The sequence below is a fragment of the Ranitomeya imitator genome, chromosome 5 (genome assembly GCF_032444005.1).
Source record: "Ranitomeya imitator isolate aRanImi1 chromosome 5, aRanImi1.pri, whole genome shotgun sequence".
NCBI classification, from domain to species: Eukaryota; Metazoa; Chordata; class Amphibia; order Anura; family Dendrobatidae; genus Ranitomeya; species Ranitomeya imitator.
In genome coordinates this window covers 160,061,639-160,075,321 of record NC_091286.1, presented here as the reverse complement: position 1 = coordinate 160,075,321, position 13,683 = coordinate 160,061,639, and the positions used below count along the sequence as shown (strand labels likewise).

The window sequence follows — 13,683 nt, the reverse complement described above, 5'->3', positions numbered from 1 at the left end:
AAAAAACTGGCATGTGCTAGAGACAGATAATGATCTGATTAAGCAAGGAACAATCAAACCCAGATTTGCTTACAAACGAACAAACAATTTGTCAGATTTGCTAGTCCGAAGTCGGATTAAGAATCCACAAAATAATTGGTTAAGTGGTTTAATAATTGGTTAAATTTAAAAATTGCAATTTCTGCCAATATCATCTAACCGGTTCTTCCCTAAAAATCAGACATATTCAGCATAGGGTTAATAATCTAATAACATGTAAGACCAAAAACGTGGTTTATATTATATTCGGCCCTTGCTTATTCTATTACATAGGCAAAACTATAAGATCGATGTTTGTAAGATTTCATGAACATTTTCACTCTATTTCAACAGGCAAAGGTTCACCTAGATTTATAAAACACATTCAGGAGGTGCACGGTTCAAACCCCCAATGCCTGCGTTTCGCTGGCATTGAAATGGTTAAATTTCCAAGAAATGGGGGCGACCATAATAAAATCCTCCTACGACATGAAGCAAAATGGATAATGAAAACCAATGCACAGGGCCCTTTGGGAGTTAATGAAAGATTAAATATTTCTTGTTTTTTATAATCAAACTCAAAAGAACTTTTTTGCCTCTTGAAGTATGATAGTATATAGAAGTTTGCATGTAATAATTATCAATGGAAATTAGATGTAATGGTTTTGTTTTTATTTTTTTCATGACTAGTGCATACTTTTAAATTTTTAATTATATGTAAATGGCCTCAGGTGATGATGGCTTATAAAAGGAAATGACACACCATCTGTTATACATGGACCCTTAGAAGCATGTAATATGTGAAACGGCCGTAGTCCTCTTCTTGTACCAGCATTTTCTGCAAACGTACTGCCCTCTATAACCATGCCCATACCACATTAAAAGAAATAAAGGACAAAGGTTCTTTAACATTACGGAAAGTTGGAGTGGTGCGGCTTTTTTTCTTTGTTTTGGATATTTGCATATGTGTTTCCTAGCAAACACACCCACTACCGTGGATTCACCGGGCAAGATGACGTTGACTCAGAAATTACCTTCTCCACCAGTGAGTATAAACGTTTTTCTTAGTGCCATTCTGTTTTTTTTTCTCTTTTTACTTTATGCAAACAAGATTATAGGGTGTATAAAAAAAGAGAGATAAAATCCTGCGTTCCCAACGTATTGTTACCCCTTTATAAATCGCTTGTGAGGTCACATCTAGAATATGGGATCCAGTTTAGGGCTTCACATTTAAAAAAAGATATTCAGAAATGAGTCAGTTCAAAGACAGGCAACTAGACTATTACAAGGAAGTGAAGGCCTCTCATATGATTAGAGGCTGAAAGTTGGGCTTGTTTAGCTTAGAAAAAAGATGCCTCAGAGGGGATCTCTTTTACCATAAATGTATAAATATATGTGTGCTCAGTACAAAGAACTGGGGTATGACTTATTCCTTTCAAGAACCATACTAATGACCCTGGGGCACTCATTATGGGTGGAAGAAAAGCGATTCCGCCAGCTAAATAGGAAAGGGTTCTTTACAGTTAGAGCAGTCAGAATGTGGAATACCCTACCACAAGAAGTAGTAATAGCAGACACTATAACAGCTTTTAAAAAAGGGCTGGATGATTTCCTCACTACACATAACATTGCGGGTTATAGTTGATTTAATATAGTGACAAAATGAACAATTGGTGGGGAAAGGTTGAATTTGATGGACCTAGGTCTTTTTTCAACCTATGTAACTATGTAACCCATTTTCCAGTAAATTGTATGGTGAAATACATTGTGTCATTCAAAACCACAACTCTACAGCAAAAAACAAGCATGAAAAAATTAAGTTATGTCCTTGATAGGAGGGGAGGAATAAAATTAATCCCATAAAAATAAAATTGGCTGTGGCATGAATGAATTAACATCACAGCTTACTGTACATATCTGTCATAACACTGTAGCAGAATATCCCAGGGCTACTTCCATATCCTTAAAGCCATAGCTATCCCTGCTCCCCATATTACTTCTGATGGTGAAGATGCCAAACCCACATGCCTTGCTGAGATCCTAAATCAGCCCTTATCTGTCCCCTCCCCACCTAGGGAAGTGGTGAGTTGTACAGTACAAGAATACACAAAGCAGACTAACAGGGGAAGACATATAGGGATAAATGAAAACACCAATCATACAAATATGCACCCATAAACAACAGCATGGAACACTGGGAAGTAAAGGAAGGAAAAACCAAATAGGAGAGGATAAGGATATGCACACAGGCAAATCACCAAGCAACAGTCTTCAGAACAACACTTTAAATGCCTTCTCAAACAACCAACACCTCCACATCCAGAACCAGGCAGCATGAAACTATCACGGGCATTCCTTGATTTGCAGAGAGAAGTATGTACACTATCTAGCAGAGGGAAGTGGCCAACAACAATCAAAGCAGTAAACCTCCAGGAGCTAGCAGAAACATGCACTGTTTAATATGATGGTGAAGTGCTTCTAATCAGTGCAATTTTACGTGAAATCAGACACCGGGGTCTTCTGGTCCCTCTGTGTCATAGAAAACCTTTGACAATATCTGTCTATTCAGTATTCAGTATTACGTTTAAAAATTGAAATAATCTTATATGTTCATTACAGTAAAGCCACTTAATATAAAACTTTAAAAATATTGTATATTCATATAAGTTAATACCTTTACAAAATATTTGATGAGGATTTTCCGCAGATCAAAAACATGGAAAAGACTTGCTGCATTACTAGAAATTACACTATATCCTTCCAGAATATATTGGTTTCGTGCTATTTCCCATGTCATCCATCTTAGGTTGAAAGCAGCATTACATGAGAGAACATGTGGCAAATGACCAATTTGGAAACAGCAGCATCCTGTATTATCTTCATCACCTTCAGTTATAGCTTCCACCTCTCTCTGGTGACAATATGTTCCTTTAATTTGAAACAAATAAGGGTTATTTCAGGCAAATACTTTCACAAGCATACGCTCTTCTTTTATCAAAAGAATACAGTGTCCTTATACAAATGAAAGAGTCCTTGTCAGTATATTTTTGTAATACAAAGTAAAGATATATATAATGGGGCTGCAATATGGATAAAATGAATACCTTTAATTAAGAAATCATCTTTGTTGTTCCTCTATAATCACCATATGAAGTTTTCTACTAATTAGATTTCAGGTCCACAAGGACTGGACTTTACACGACACGAGGTATTCTCCTCCATGACTGTGATTCTACAACCCCTCCGTCTGCCTCTTGTTTTTAAATGACAGGTCTAGGCTTCCCTAGGTGAAAAAACACCGGGATTGCACTTGAACAAGTGTGGCAATACAAGCTGCTATCAGTAACTCAATAGCTATTGAGTAAGCTTAATGCTAACGCTAAAATGCTATTCACTCAATGAGCACTGAAATCCTCTATATATAAAGTGAGCTGAGCTCCTATACAGCAAATTGCAGTTCATTTACTGCTAAAGTGTATCCACACCAACAGGACCTCTAAAGTCCATGCAATCTAGCAATCTGGCCGATTACCATCAGTGTAGCCTGCTGTTGTTTACATACGGTACATCCAACCACATAACTCTAAACAAATTGATAAGATGCATATTACCCAAATAATCGGTGGTCTCTGCTAACAGCCGCGTGGCACGCTTACTCCTTGTCAGACCCCGACGCGCGTTTCGCGACAGCTTCCTCATTATATACTCACCTTTCGCGACGCTCCGGCAGGTTCCGGTGCCAAGGATTGTATGGGAGAAGGACCTGCCATGACGTCACGGTCATGTGACCGCGACATCATCACAGGCCCTGCGCGCCTGCGCGAGAAGGACCTGCCATGACATCACGGTCATGTGACCGCGACGTCATGGCAGGTCCTTCTCGCACAGGCGCGCAGGGCCTGTGATGATGTGGAGGTCACATGACCATGACTTCATGGCAGGTCCTTCTCACGCAGGTGTGCAGGGCATGTGATGACGTCGCGGTCATGTGACCGAACTACAAGGGGCCCTCGGAAGGTGAGTATATGTTTATTTTTTATTTTTTAACCTGTGACATACGTGGCTGGGCAATATACTACGTGACTGGCCAATATACTACGTGGCTGGGCAATATACTACGTGGCTCTGTGCTGTATACTACGTGGCTCTGTACTGTATACTACGTTGCTGCGCAATATACTACGTGGCTCTGTGCTGTATACTACATCACTGGGCAATATACTACGTCACTGGCCAATATACTACGTCACTGAGCAATATACGTCAATGGGCAATATACTACGTCACTGGGCAACATACTACGTCACTGTGCAATATACTACATGCCTGGGCAATATATTATGTGTCTTGGCAATATACTACGTCACTGGGCAATATACTACGTGGCTGGGCAATATACTACGTGGCTGGGCAATATACTACGTGGCTGGGCAATATACTACGTGGCTGGGCAATATACTACGTGGTTGGGCAATATACTGCGTGGTTGGGCAATATACTACGTGGCTTGGCAATATACTACGTGGGCTGGGCAATATACTACGAGGCTGGGCAATATACTACGTGGCTGGGCAATATACTACGTGGCTGGGCAATATACTACGTGGCTGGGCAATATACTACGTGGCTGGGCAATATACTACGTGACTTGGCAATATACTACGTGGTTGGGCAATATACTGCGTGGTTGGGCAATATACTACGTGGCTTGGCAATATACTACGTGGGCTGGGCAATATACTACGAGGCTGGGCAATATACTACGTGGCTGGGCAATATACTACGTGGCTGGGCAATATACTACGTGGCTGGGCAATATACTATGTGGCTGGGCAATATACTACGTGGCTGGGCAATATACTACGTGGGCTGTGCAATATACTATGTGGACATGCATATTCTAGAATTACCGTTGCGTTAGAATCGGGCCACCATCTAGTGACATCTATAAGGAGAGACATTCAAATGGCATTTGAAAGAATTAAAAAAAAACAAATGGAAGAATTAGTAATATTGAGGATCAACTACCTACCATGCAAAAGGATATGACAATGTACAAACAAAATCTGAATGCCCTGTTTAATAAAATGGACGATCTAGAAAACAGACTTCATAGAAATAATCTACGCATTATAGGAGTCCCAGAAAGGGCTGAGGGCAAAAATCCAGTTGAATTTGTGGAGGCATGGTTAAGGGATGTGTTTGGAGGGGAAGCTCTGCCTTACATGTTCATAAAAGAATGAGCACTAGGGTGCCTTTCAGAACTTCTCCATCGGGGGCTCCACCAAGACCCCTTGTACTGAAGTTATTGCATTATAAAGATAGAGACACAATCCTGTGCAGAGCATGTGACTGTCCTAATTTACCTATTGAAAATACTAAGGTGGGCATCTTTCCCTACTTCTCTGCTGAAGTGCTGAAACTAAATTGAGAGTGGAGAAATCCGGTCACTCTTAAATATCAATAAATTCGGTTCGGTGACTTATGAATTTTATTACCATATAATTTGGATAGTGGAAATCTCCGGAACGTTTCCGAAGAGCTTTCTTTTTCCTTTTTTTTTCATCAAGGAAATTTTTTATTTTTTCTTTGACCAAGAGTCCTTTTATCCAGGCTCTGGACTTATAAAGGCTCTCAATCTCCCCTTTGGGAAGAAATGTCTATATTGTTTGAATGGTTACGTTTATCTATTAGATCTTATGTTGGGTATATGTTAAAAAGGGTACGGCTCATACGGTACATGCAAAAAAGAGGAGAGGATGGAGGAAGAGTTCAGTATGGTCTAGTGATTATTATATCTTACTGCTCTTATAAGCTTGTACAGTACATATTATAGCATGGAATGTGCGGGGCATGAGAGACCAAACTAAGAGGTGTGCTATATACATGTGGCTACATTAGTATCAGCCAGCTATTGTCTGTTTGTTGGAGACTCATTCAGTCCAGGAGACAAAAAAATTATTAACAGAGCATTGATAGGTCAGTCTTTCCACTTGGGATACTCCTCTAATGCTAGAGGGGTAAGTGTCTTGATTAACAAATCAATTTCATTCAAATGTCTTAAATCTGTTGCAAATTCAGAGGGATTCTATGTTGGTTTGTTATGTTTTATACATGGAATTAAACTCATCTTGGTAGCTATATATATATATATATACGGTATATATATATATATATATATATATATATATATATATATATATACACACACACACACACATACCTCCTCCATATAAAGATTCAACTATAAAAAATATCCTTTACATTGGAACTCATGGCTCATTTAATAGGGGATTTTAATCATTATATCCATCCACATTGGGATAGACTACATACAGGTAATATACCTGCCTCATCTTCTTCTACAGGACTGTACAGATTATTAGCTGAAATTAGATATGTTGTTATTTGGAGAAAGAGAAATCCTCTAGCTAAGCAATATTCATAGTACTCAATGTCACACCATTCCTTATCATGGATGGACTGGCAATTGGAACAGAATCTAATTCCTTTAATCCGTGAGGTGGAAAATTTACCAAGGGGAATCTCAGACCATTCTCCTATTTGTGTACAAATGAGAATAGGGGATACAGAAAGGGCAATGAGAATCCATATTTGCTCATGTTGGTAGGTAATTCTATAAAGGTTGAACTGACAGAATGTTTTTAAATAGATCAGGGATCAACATCAAAAATTATATTGTGGGATACCATGATGGTGTATGTTAGAGGAATATTTATAAGACATATTTTTAGATATAAAGCTAAAAATAAGGAATTCCCACAAACTCTCCAAAATGGTGTACAACAAGCTGAGAGTCAATATATTTTATAACCATCAGTTGGTACTGGACAGGAATTAGAAGCAGTCCAGAAATTATTTAATGATCATCATCTTTCCAGTGATGAGTGGGCACTAAAATGCTCGGATTGTCGTTGCTCGGGTTGAGCAAACTGGAATGCTCGGGTGCTCGACCCGAGCAACGAGCCAATGTAAGTCTATGGGAAAACCCAGTATTTATACCGCGACCCCTTCCTGGGGTCTTTTTAAGGTCTAAAAACATCTGAAAATGACGGAAACAGTGCTCAAATGACATGGGAACATCATGGTGAAGACCCCTGGAAGCATTTCTGACTCCCAGGTCACAGCTGTGAACAATGTTGTCAGACTCTTACGCCATTTTTACAGGCGCACAATAAAACATACAAAAATGAAACCCAAATTGATTTTCCTGGGAAATATGGTAAAGAATATCCTTTCCAGGGTAATGACTTCTATATAAGGCAAAACAAAAAACCCAAAACAAAAATGTTCCTCCAACACTTGGGCTATGTTCACACGTAGCGTTTTTGATGGGTTTTTCAACTTTACCATTGCTTTCAACCAAGACAAATGCATTCACTGGGAAATGTCATTTTAACAGTTTACAACCTTTTTTGGCCATGTGGTGTGTGACACATCAGACACATCGTGTTTTATTTATAAGGAGGGACTCTGAAAGTCACAAAGTCTTTTTTTTATAGGGCCAGCAGTCGGCCTTCATTATTCTTAGAGAGCCATCAGTTAGCTATGCTTTGTTGCTCCCATTATAAAACATTGGGTAACTTATACTGTTATTGCGTATGCAGTGAGTGGCAGGGCTGCAGGGCCGGCGTCAGCACCCGGCGTACCCGGGCAAGTGCCGGGGCCCTGGCGAGACAGGGGGGCCCATTCAGGGCCGGCGTTAGGGGCAGGCAGTTGCCTAGGGCCCCCGCTCCCCCAGGGGCCCTCAGCTAGTGGCACATCAGCCTCTGTGAGGCAGGGGGGCCTGCCTGTCGCCAGCGCCAACTCCCCCGCTGCCACATTGAACTATACCGGCGTCTACCAGTAAAGTTCAAAGCAAATGATGGAGGAGAGAGCGTCACTTGATGCTCCCTCTCCCATCATTCCCCACTCTGCCTCTGACACTGCCGCTGCGGGTGCGTGATGACGTCATCGCGCACTCGCTGTGTGTCAGGCAGTGCAGCGGCAGCCGCCGAGACTGAAGCAGGGAGCAGTGCGCAGCGCAGGCACGTTTAGAGGTGAGGAGTGGTTTTTTTTGTAACTATAACAATGAGTACTGGACTATGGGGCCATTCTTGGGGAGAGGGGGGCTGTGCTGTATACTACATGGCTGTGTTATATACTACGTGGGCTGTGCTATATACTATATGGGCTGTTATATGCTACGTGGGCTGCGCTATATACTACATGGCTGTGCTATATACTACATGGGCCGTGTTATATGCTACGTGGGCTGTTATATGCTACGTGGGCTGTGCTATATACTACATGGCTGTTCTATATATTACATGGGCCATGTTATATACTACGTGGGCTGTGTTATATATTATGTGGCTGTGCTATATACTATATGGGCTGTTATATGCTACGTGGGCTGTGCTATATACTACATGGCTGTGCTATATACTACATGGGCCGTGTTATATACTACGTGGGCTGTTATATGCTACGTGGGCTGTGCTATATACTACATGGCTGTTCTATATATTACATGGGCCATGTTCTATACTACGTGGGCTGTGTTATATAATATGTGGCTGTGCTATATAAAATATGGGCTGTTATTTGCTATGTGGGCTGTGCTATATACTATATGGCTGTTCTATATACTACGTGGGCCATGTTATATACTACGTGGGCTGTGTGATATAATATGTGGCTGTGCTATATACTATATGGGCTGTTATATGCTACGTGGGATGTGCTATTTACTATGTGGCTGTGTTATATACTACTTGGGCTGTTTTACCGTTCTCTCCTGGTTCTCCTCCTATCTCTCTGACCGATCCTTCACTGTATGTTTTGCTGGTTCCTCCTCCTCTCACCTTCCCCTTACTGTTGGGGTTCCTCAAGGATCAGTCCTAGGTCCCCTCCTCTTCTCGTTGTATACTGCCCCTATTGGACAAACAATCAGTAGATTTGGTTTCCAGTACCATGCTGACGACACCCAATTATACACTTCTTCTCCTGATATCACACCGACCTTTTTAGAAAACACCAGTGATTGTCTTACCGCTGTCTCTAACATCATGTCCTCCCTCTATCTGAAACTAAACCTGTCAAAAACTGAACTCCTCGTGTTCTCTCCCTCTACTAACCTACCTTTGCCTGACATTGCCATCTCCGTGTGCGGTTCCACCATTACTCCAAAGCAACATGCCCGCTGCCTTGGGGTCATCCTTGATTCTGACCTTTCATTCACCCCCCACATCCGATCACTGGCTCGCTCTTCTTACCTGCATCTCAAAAACATTTCTAGAATTCGCCCTTTTCTTACTTTCGACTCTGCAAAAACTCTTACTGTTTCACTTATTCATTCTCGTCTGGACTATTGTAACTCTCTACTAATCGGCCTCCCTCTTGCAAAACTCTCCCCGCTCCAATCTGTCCTGAATGCTGCAGCCAGGATCATATTCCTCACCAACCGTTACACCGATGCCTCTACCCTGTGCCAGTCATTACACTGGCTACCCATCCACTCCAGAATCCAGTACAAAACTACTACCCTCATCCACAAAGCACTCCATGGCTCAGCACCACCCTACATCTCCTCCCTGGTATCAGTCTACCACCCTACCCGTGCCCTCCGTTCCGCTAATGGCCTCAGGTTAGCATCCTCAATAATCAGAACCTCCCACTCCCGTCTCCAAGACTTTACACGTGCTGCGCCGATTCTTTGGAATTCACTACCTAGGTTAATACGATTAATCCCCAATCCCCACAGTTTTAAGCGTACCCTAAAAACTCATTTGTTCAGACTGGCCTACCGCCTCAATGCATTAACCTAACGATCCCTGTGTGGTCTATTTATAAAAAAAAAAAAAAAAAAGGTTCCTCGCATCATGTTCTCATACACTTTATGCAGTATTAGCCTTCTGTGTCTGTACTGCTACATACTTAGGCAGATAACTGGTTCATGCAGCTTTACATGAACACCTGAGCCTTACACTATGGCTGGTCCGAATAACTAAAGCAATTGTTATCATCCACCTCTCATGTCTCCCCTTTTCCTCATAGTTTGTAAGCTTGCGAGCAGGGCCCTCACTCCTCCTGGTATCTGTATTGAACTATATTTCTGTTATGCTGTAATGTCTATTGTCTGTACAATTCCCGTCTATAATTTGTAAAGCGCTGCGGAATATGTTGGCGCTATATAAATAAAAATTATTATAATTATTATTATTATTATATACTACATGGCCGTGTTATATGCGATCATGAATCGTAGTATGTGTTCAAGGGGGGCCACTGAAACTCTTTCGCCCGGGGCCCTCAAAAACCTGGAGCCGGCCCTGCAGGGCTGCCCAAAATTTGGAAGCACCCCAACAAACCATTCAACAGACGTCATGAATGACCACATGCAACCAAAGTTCAAAGTATTCATTTGGTACTCCCATACTGTTTGCTTATGAATTGAATGCAAGGCCTGCCTTGCACCAAAGTTAGATCCACCCCAATAAGCCTTTGAACACATGTATTGGATGGCCACAGGAAAACCCACTTCACATTATTCATTTGGTACTCCCATACTGTTTGCTTATGCATTGATGGCAAGGCCTGACCTGCACCAAAGTTACACGAACCCCAATAAGCCTTTGAACACACATACTGAATGGGCACAGGAAAACCCACTTCACATTATTCATTTGGTACTACCATACTGTTTGCTTATGCATTGAAGGCAAGACCTGCCATGGACCGAAGTTACACGCACCCCAATAAGCCTTTCAACCCACATACTGGATGGCCATAGAAAAAACAAGTTCTCATTATTCATTTGGTACTCCCATACTGTTAGCTTATGCATTGAAGGCAAGGCTTGCCCTGCACCAAAGTTACATGCACCCCTATAAGCCTTTGATCAGAGGTACTGGATGGCCACATGCAACCAAAGTTCATAGTATTCATTTGGTACTCCCATACTGTTTGCTTATGCATTGAAGGCAAGGCCTGCCCTGCATCAAAGTTAAAGTTAAATGCACTCCAATAAGCTTTTGAACCAAAGTACTGGAGGGCCACATGAAAACCAAGTTCATATTATTAATTTGGTATATTAAGGGTCACCAATCTAACCCAAGAAGAGGTGCGGACCTGGCTAAATAAGATTAAAATAGATAAATCTCCGGGTCCGGATGGCATACACCCACGAGTACTAAGAGAACTAAGTAATGTAATAGATAAACCATTATTTCTTATTTTTAGGGACTCTATAGCGACAGGGTCTGTTCCGAAGGACTGGCGCATAGCAAATGTGGTGCCAATATTCAAAAAGGGCTCTAAAAGTCAACCTGGAAATTATAGGCCAGTAAGTCTAACCTCTATTGTTGGTAAAATATTTGAAGGGTTTCTGAGGGATGTTATTCTGGATTATCTCAATGAGAATAACTGTTTAACTCCATATCAGCATGGGTTTATGAGAAATCGCTCCTGTCACACCAATCTAATCAGTTTTTATGAAGAGCTAAGCTATAGGCTCGACCACGGTGAGTCATTGGACGTGGTATATCTCGATTTTTCCAAAGCGTTTGATACCGTGCCGCACAAGAGGTTGGTACACAAAATGAGAATGCTTGGTCTGGGGGAAAATGTGTGTAAATGGGTTAGTAACTGGCTTAGTGATAGAAAGCAGAGGGTGGTTATAAATGGTATAGTCTCTAACTGGGTCGCTGTGACCAGTGGGGTACCGCAGGGGTCAGTATTGGGACCTGTTCTCTTCAACATATTCATTAATGATCTGGTAGAAGGTTTACACAGTAAAATATCGATATTTGCAGATGATACAAAACTATGTAAAGCAGTTAATACAAGAGAAGATAGTATTCTGCTACAGATGGATCTGGATAAGTTGGAAACTTGGGCTGAAAGGTGGCAGATGAGGTTTAACAATGATAAATGTAAGGTTATACACATGGGAAGAAGGAATCAATATCACCATTACACACTGAATGGGAAACCACTGGGTAAATCTGACAGGGAGAAGGACTTGGGGATCCTAGTTAATGATAAACTTACCTGGAGCAGCCAGTGCCAGGCAGCAGCTGCCAAGGCAAACAGGATCATGGGGTGCATTAAAAGAGGTCTGGATACACATGATGAGAGCATTATACTGCCTCTGTACAAATCCCTAGTTAGACCGCACATGGAGTACTGTGTCCAGTTTTGGGCACCGGTGCTCAGGAAGGATATAATGGAACTAGAGAGAGTACAAAGGAGGGCAACAAAATTAATAAAGGGGATGGGAGAACTACAATACCCAGATAGATTAGCGAAATTAGGATTATTTAGTCTAGAAAAAAGACGACTGAGGGGCGATCTAATAACCATGTATAAGTATATAAGGGGACAATACAAATATCTCGCTGAGGATCTGTTTATACCAAGGAAGGTGACAGGCACAAGGGGGCATTCTTTGCGTCTGGAGGAGAGAAGGTTTTTCCACCAACATAGAAGAGGATTCTTTACTGTTAGGGCAGTGAGAATCTGGAATTGCTTGCCTGAGGAGGTGGTGATGGCGAACTCAGTCGAGGGGTTCAAGAGAGGCCTGGATGTCTTCCTGGAGCAGAACAATATTGTATCATACAATTATTAGGTTCTGTAGAAGGACGTAGATCTGGGGATTTATTATGATGGAATATAGGCTGAACTGGATGGACAAATGTCTTTTTTCGGCCTTGCTAACTATGTTACTATGTTACTATGTTACTCCCATACTGTTTGCTTATGCATTGAATGCAAGGCCTGCTCTGCACCAAAGATAAACGCGCCACAATAAGCCTTTGAACCGACGTTCTAGATGGCCACATGAAACCAAAGTTCCCATTATTCTGATTTTTTTAAGTCACCTAAAGTTTGGCCATGAAGTGAAGACAAGATCTGCCCAAAATTTGGAAACACTCTAATTCCCCAAGGAAGAAATATGGAGGATGGTCTCCGAATAATGTTTCCCCACTTTAAAAGAGCAGGTATCCTATACTTGTAATGCCCATACACTAAGTGTATGGGCTGAAAAACATTTTCCCCTGAGGGGATACACATCAACCTACTATTTAAATATTTTTTTACGGCCATCATAAACACCCTTGCAAAAAAGTGTAATGGCTGTTGCATCACGGAACACGCTCACCCTCGTGCTTTAGTGGTGGTGTCTGAAGAGACGTGGAGTATGGCCTCCAAAAAATGTTTTCCCAATTTAAAGGAAAGGGTCTCCTATACTTGTAATGCACATACACTAAGTGTATGAGCTGACAAACATTTTCCCCTGGGGTGGGTGGGGGGGTACACATCAACATACTGTCTAAATATTTTTTAAAGGGCATCAAAAATACCCTTTTACACAATAAGTTGGCTGTTGCATCATGGATCAGGATTACCCTGGTGATCTAGTGGTGGTGTCAGAAGAGACGTGGAGGATGGCCTACTAAAAATGTTTTCCCAGTTTACAGCATCGGGTCTCCTACGCTTGTAATGCCCATACACGAAGTGTATGGGTTGCCAAACCTTTCCCCCTGGGGGGTACACATCAACATATTTGTTAAAAACTTTGTTACAGGCATCATAAAGACCCTTGCAAAAATTTCTAGTGGCTGTTGCATCACTGACCACGGTCACCATGGTGATCTAGTG

At 41.6% G+C, this 13,683-nt stretch overlaps 1 protein-coding gene across 1 annotated transcript in view; it reads right to left on the bottom strand.

Moving 5' to 3' along the window:
• The window catches only part of LOC138681613 (pecanex-like protein 2), a 1,209,413-nt gene that overhangs the window by 155,868 nt on the left and 1,039,862 nt on the right, over positions 1-13,683 (bottom strand). The window contains exon 25 of the mRNA XM_069769269.1: positions 2,693-2,946. Within this exon, the coding sequence (XP_069625370.1) occupies positions 2,693-2,946 (254 nt within the window). The remainder of the gene's footprint in view (positions 1-2,692; positions 2,947-13,683) is intronic.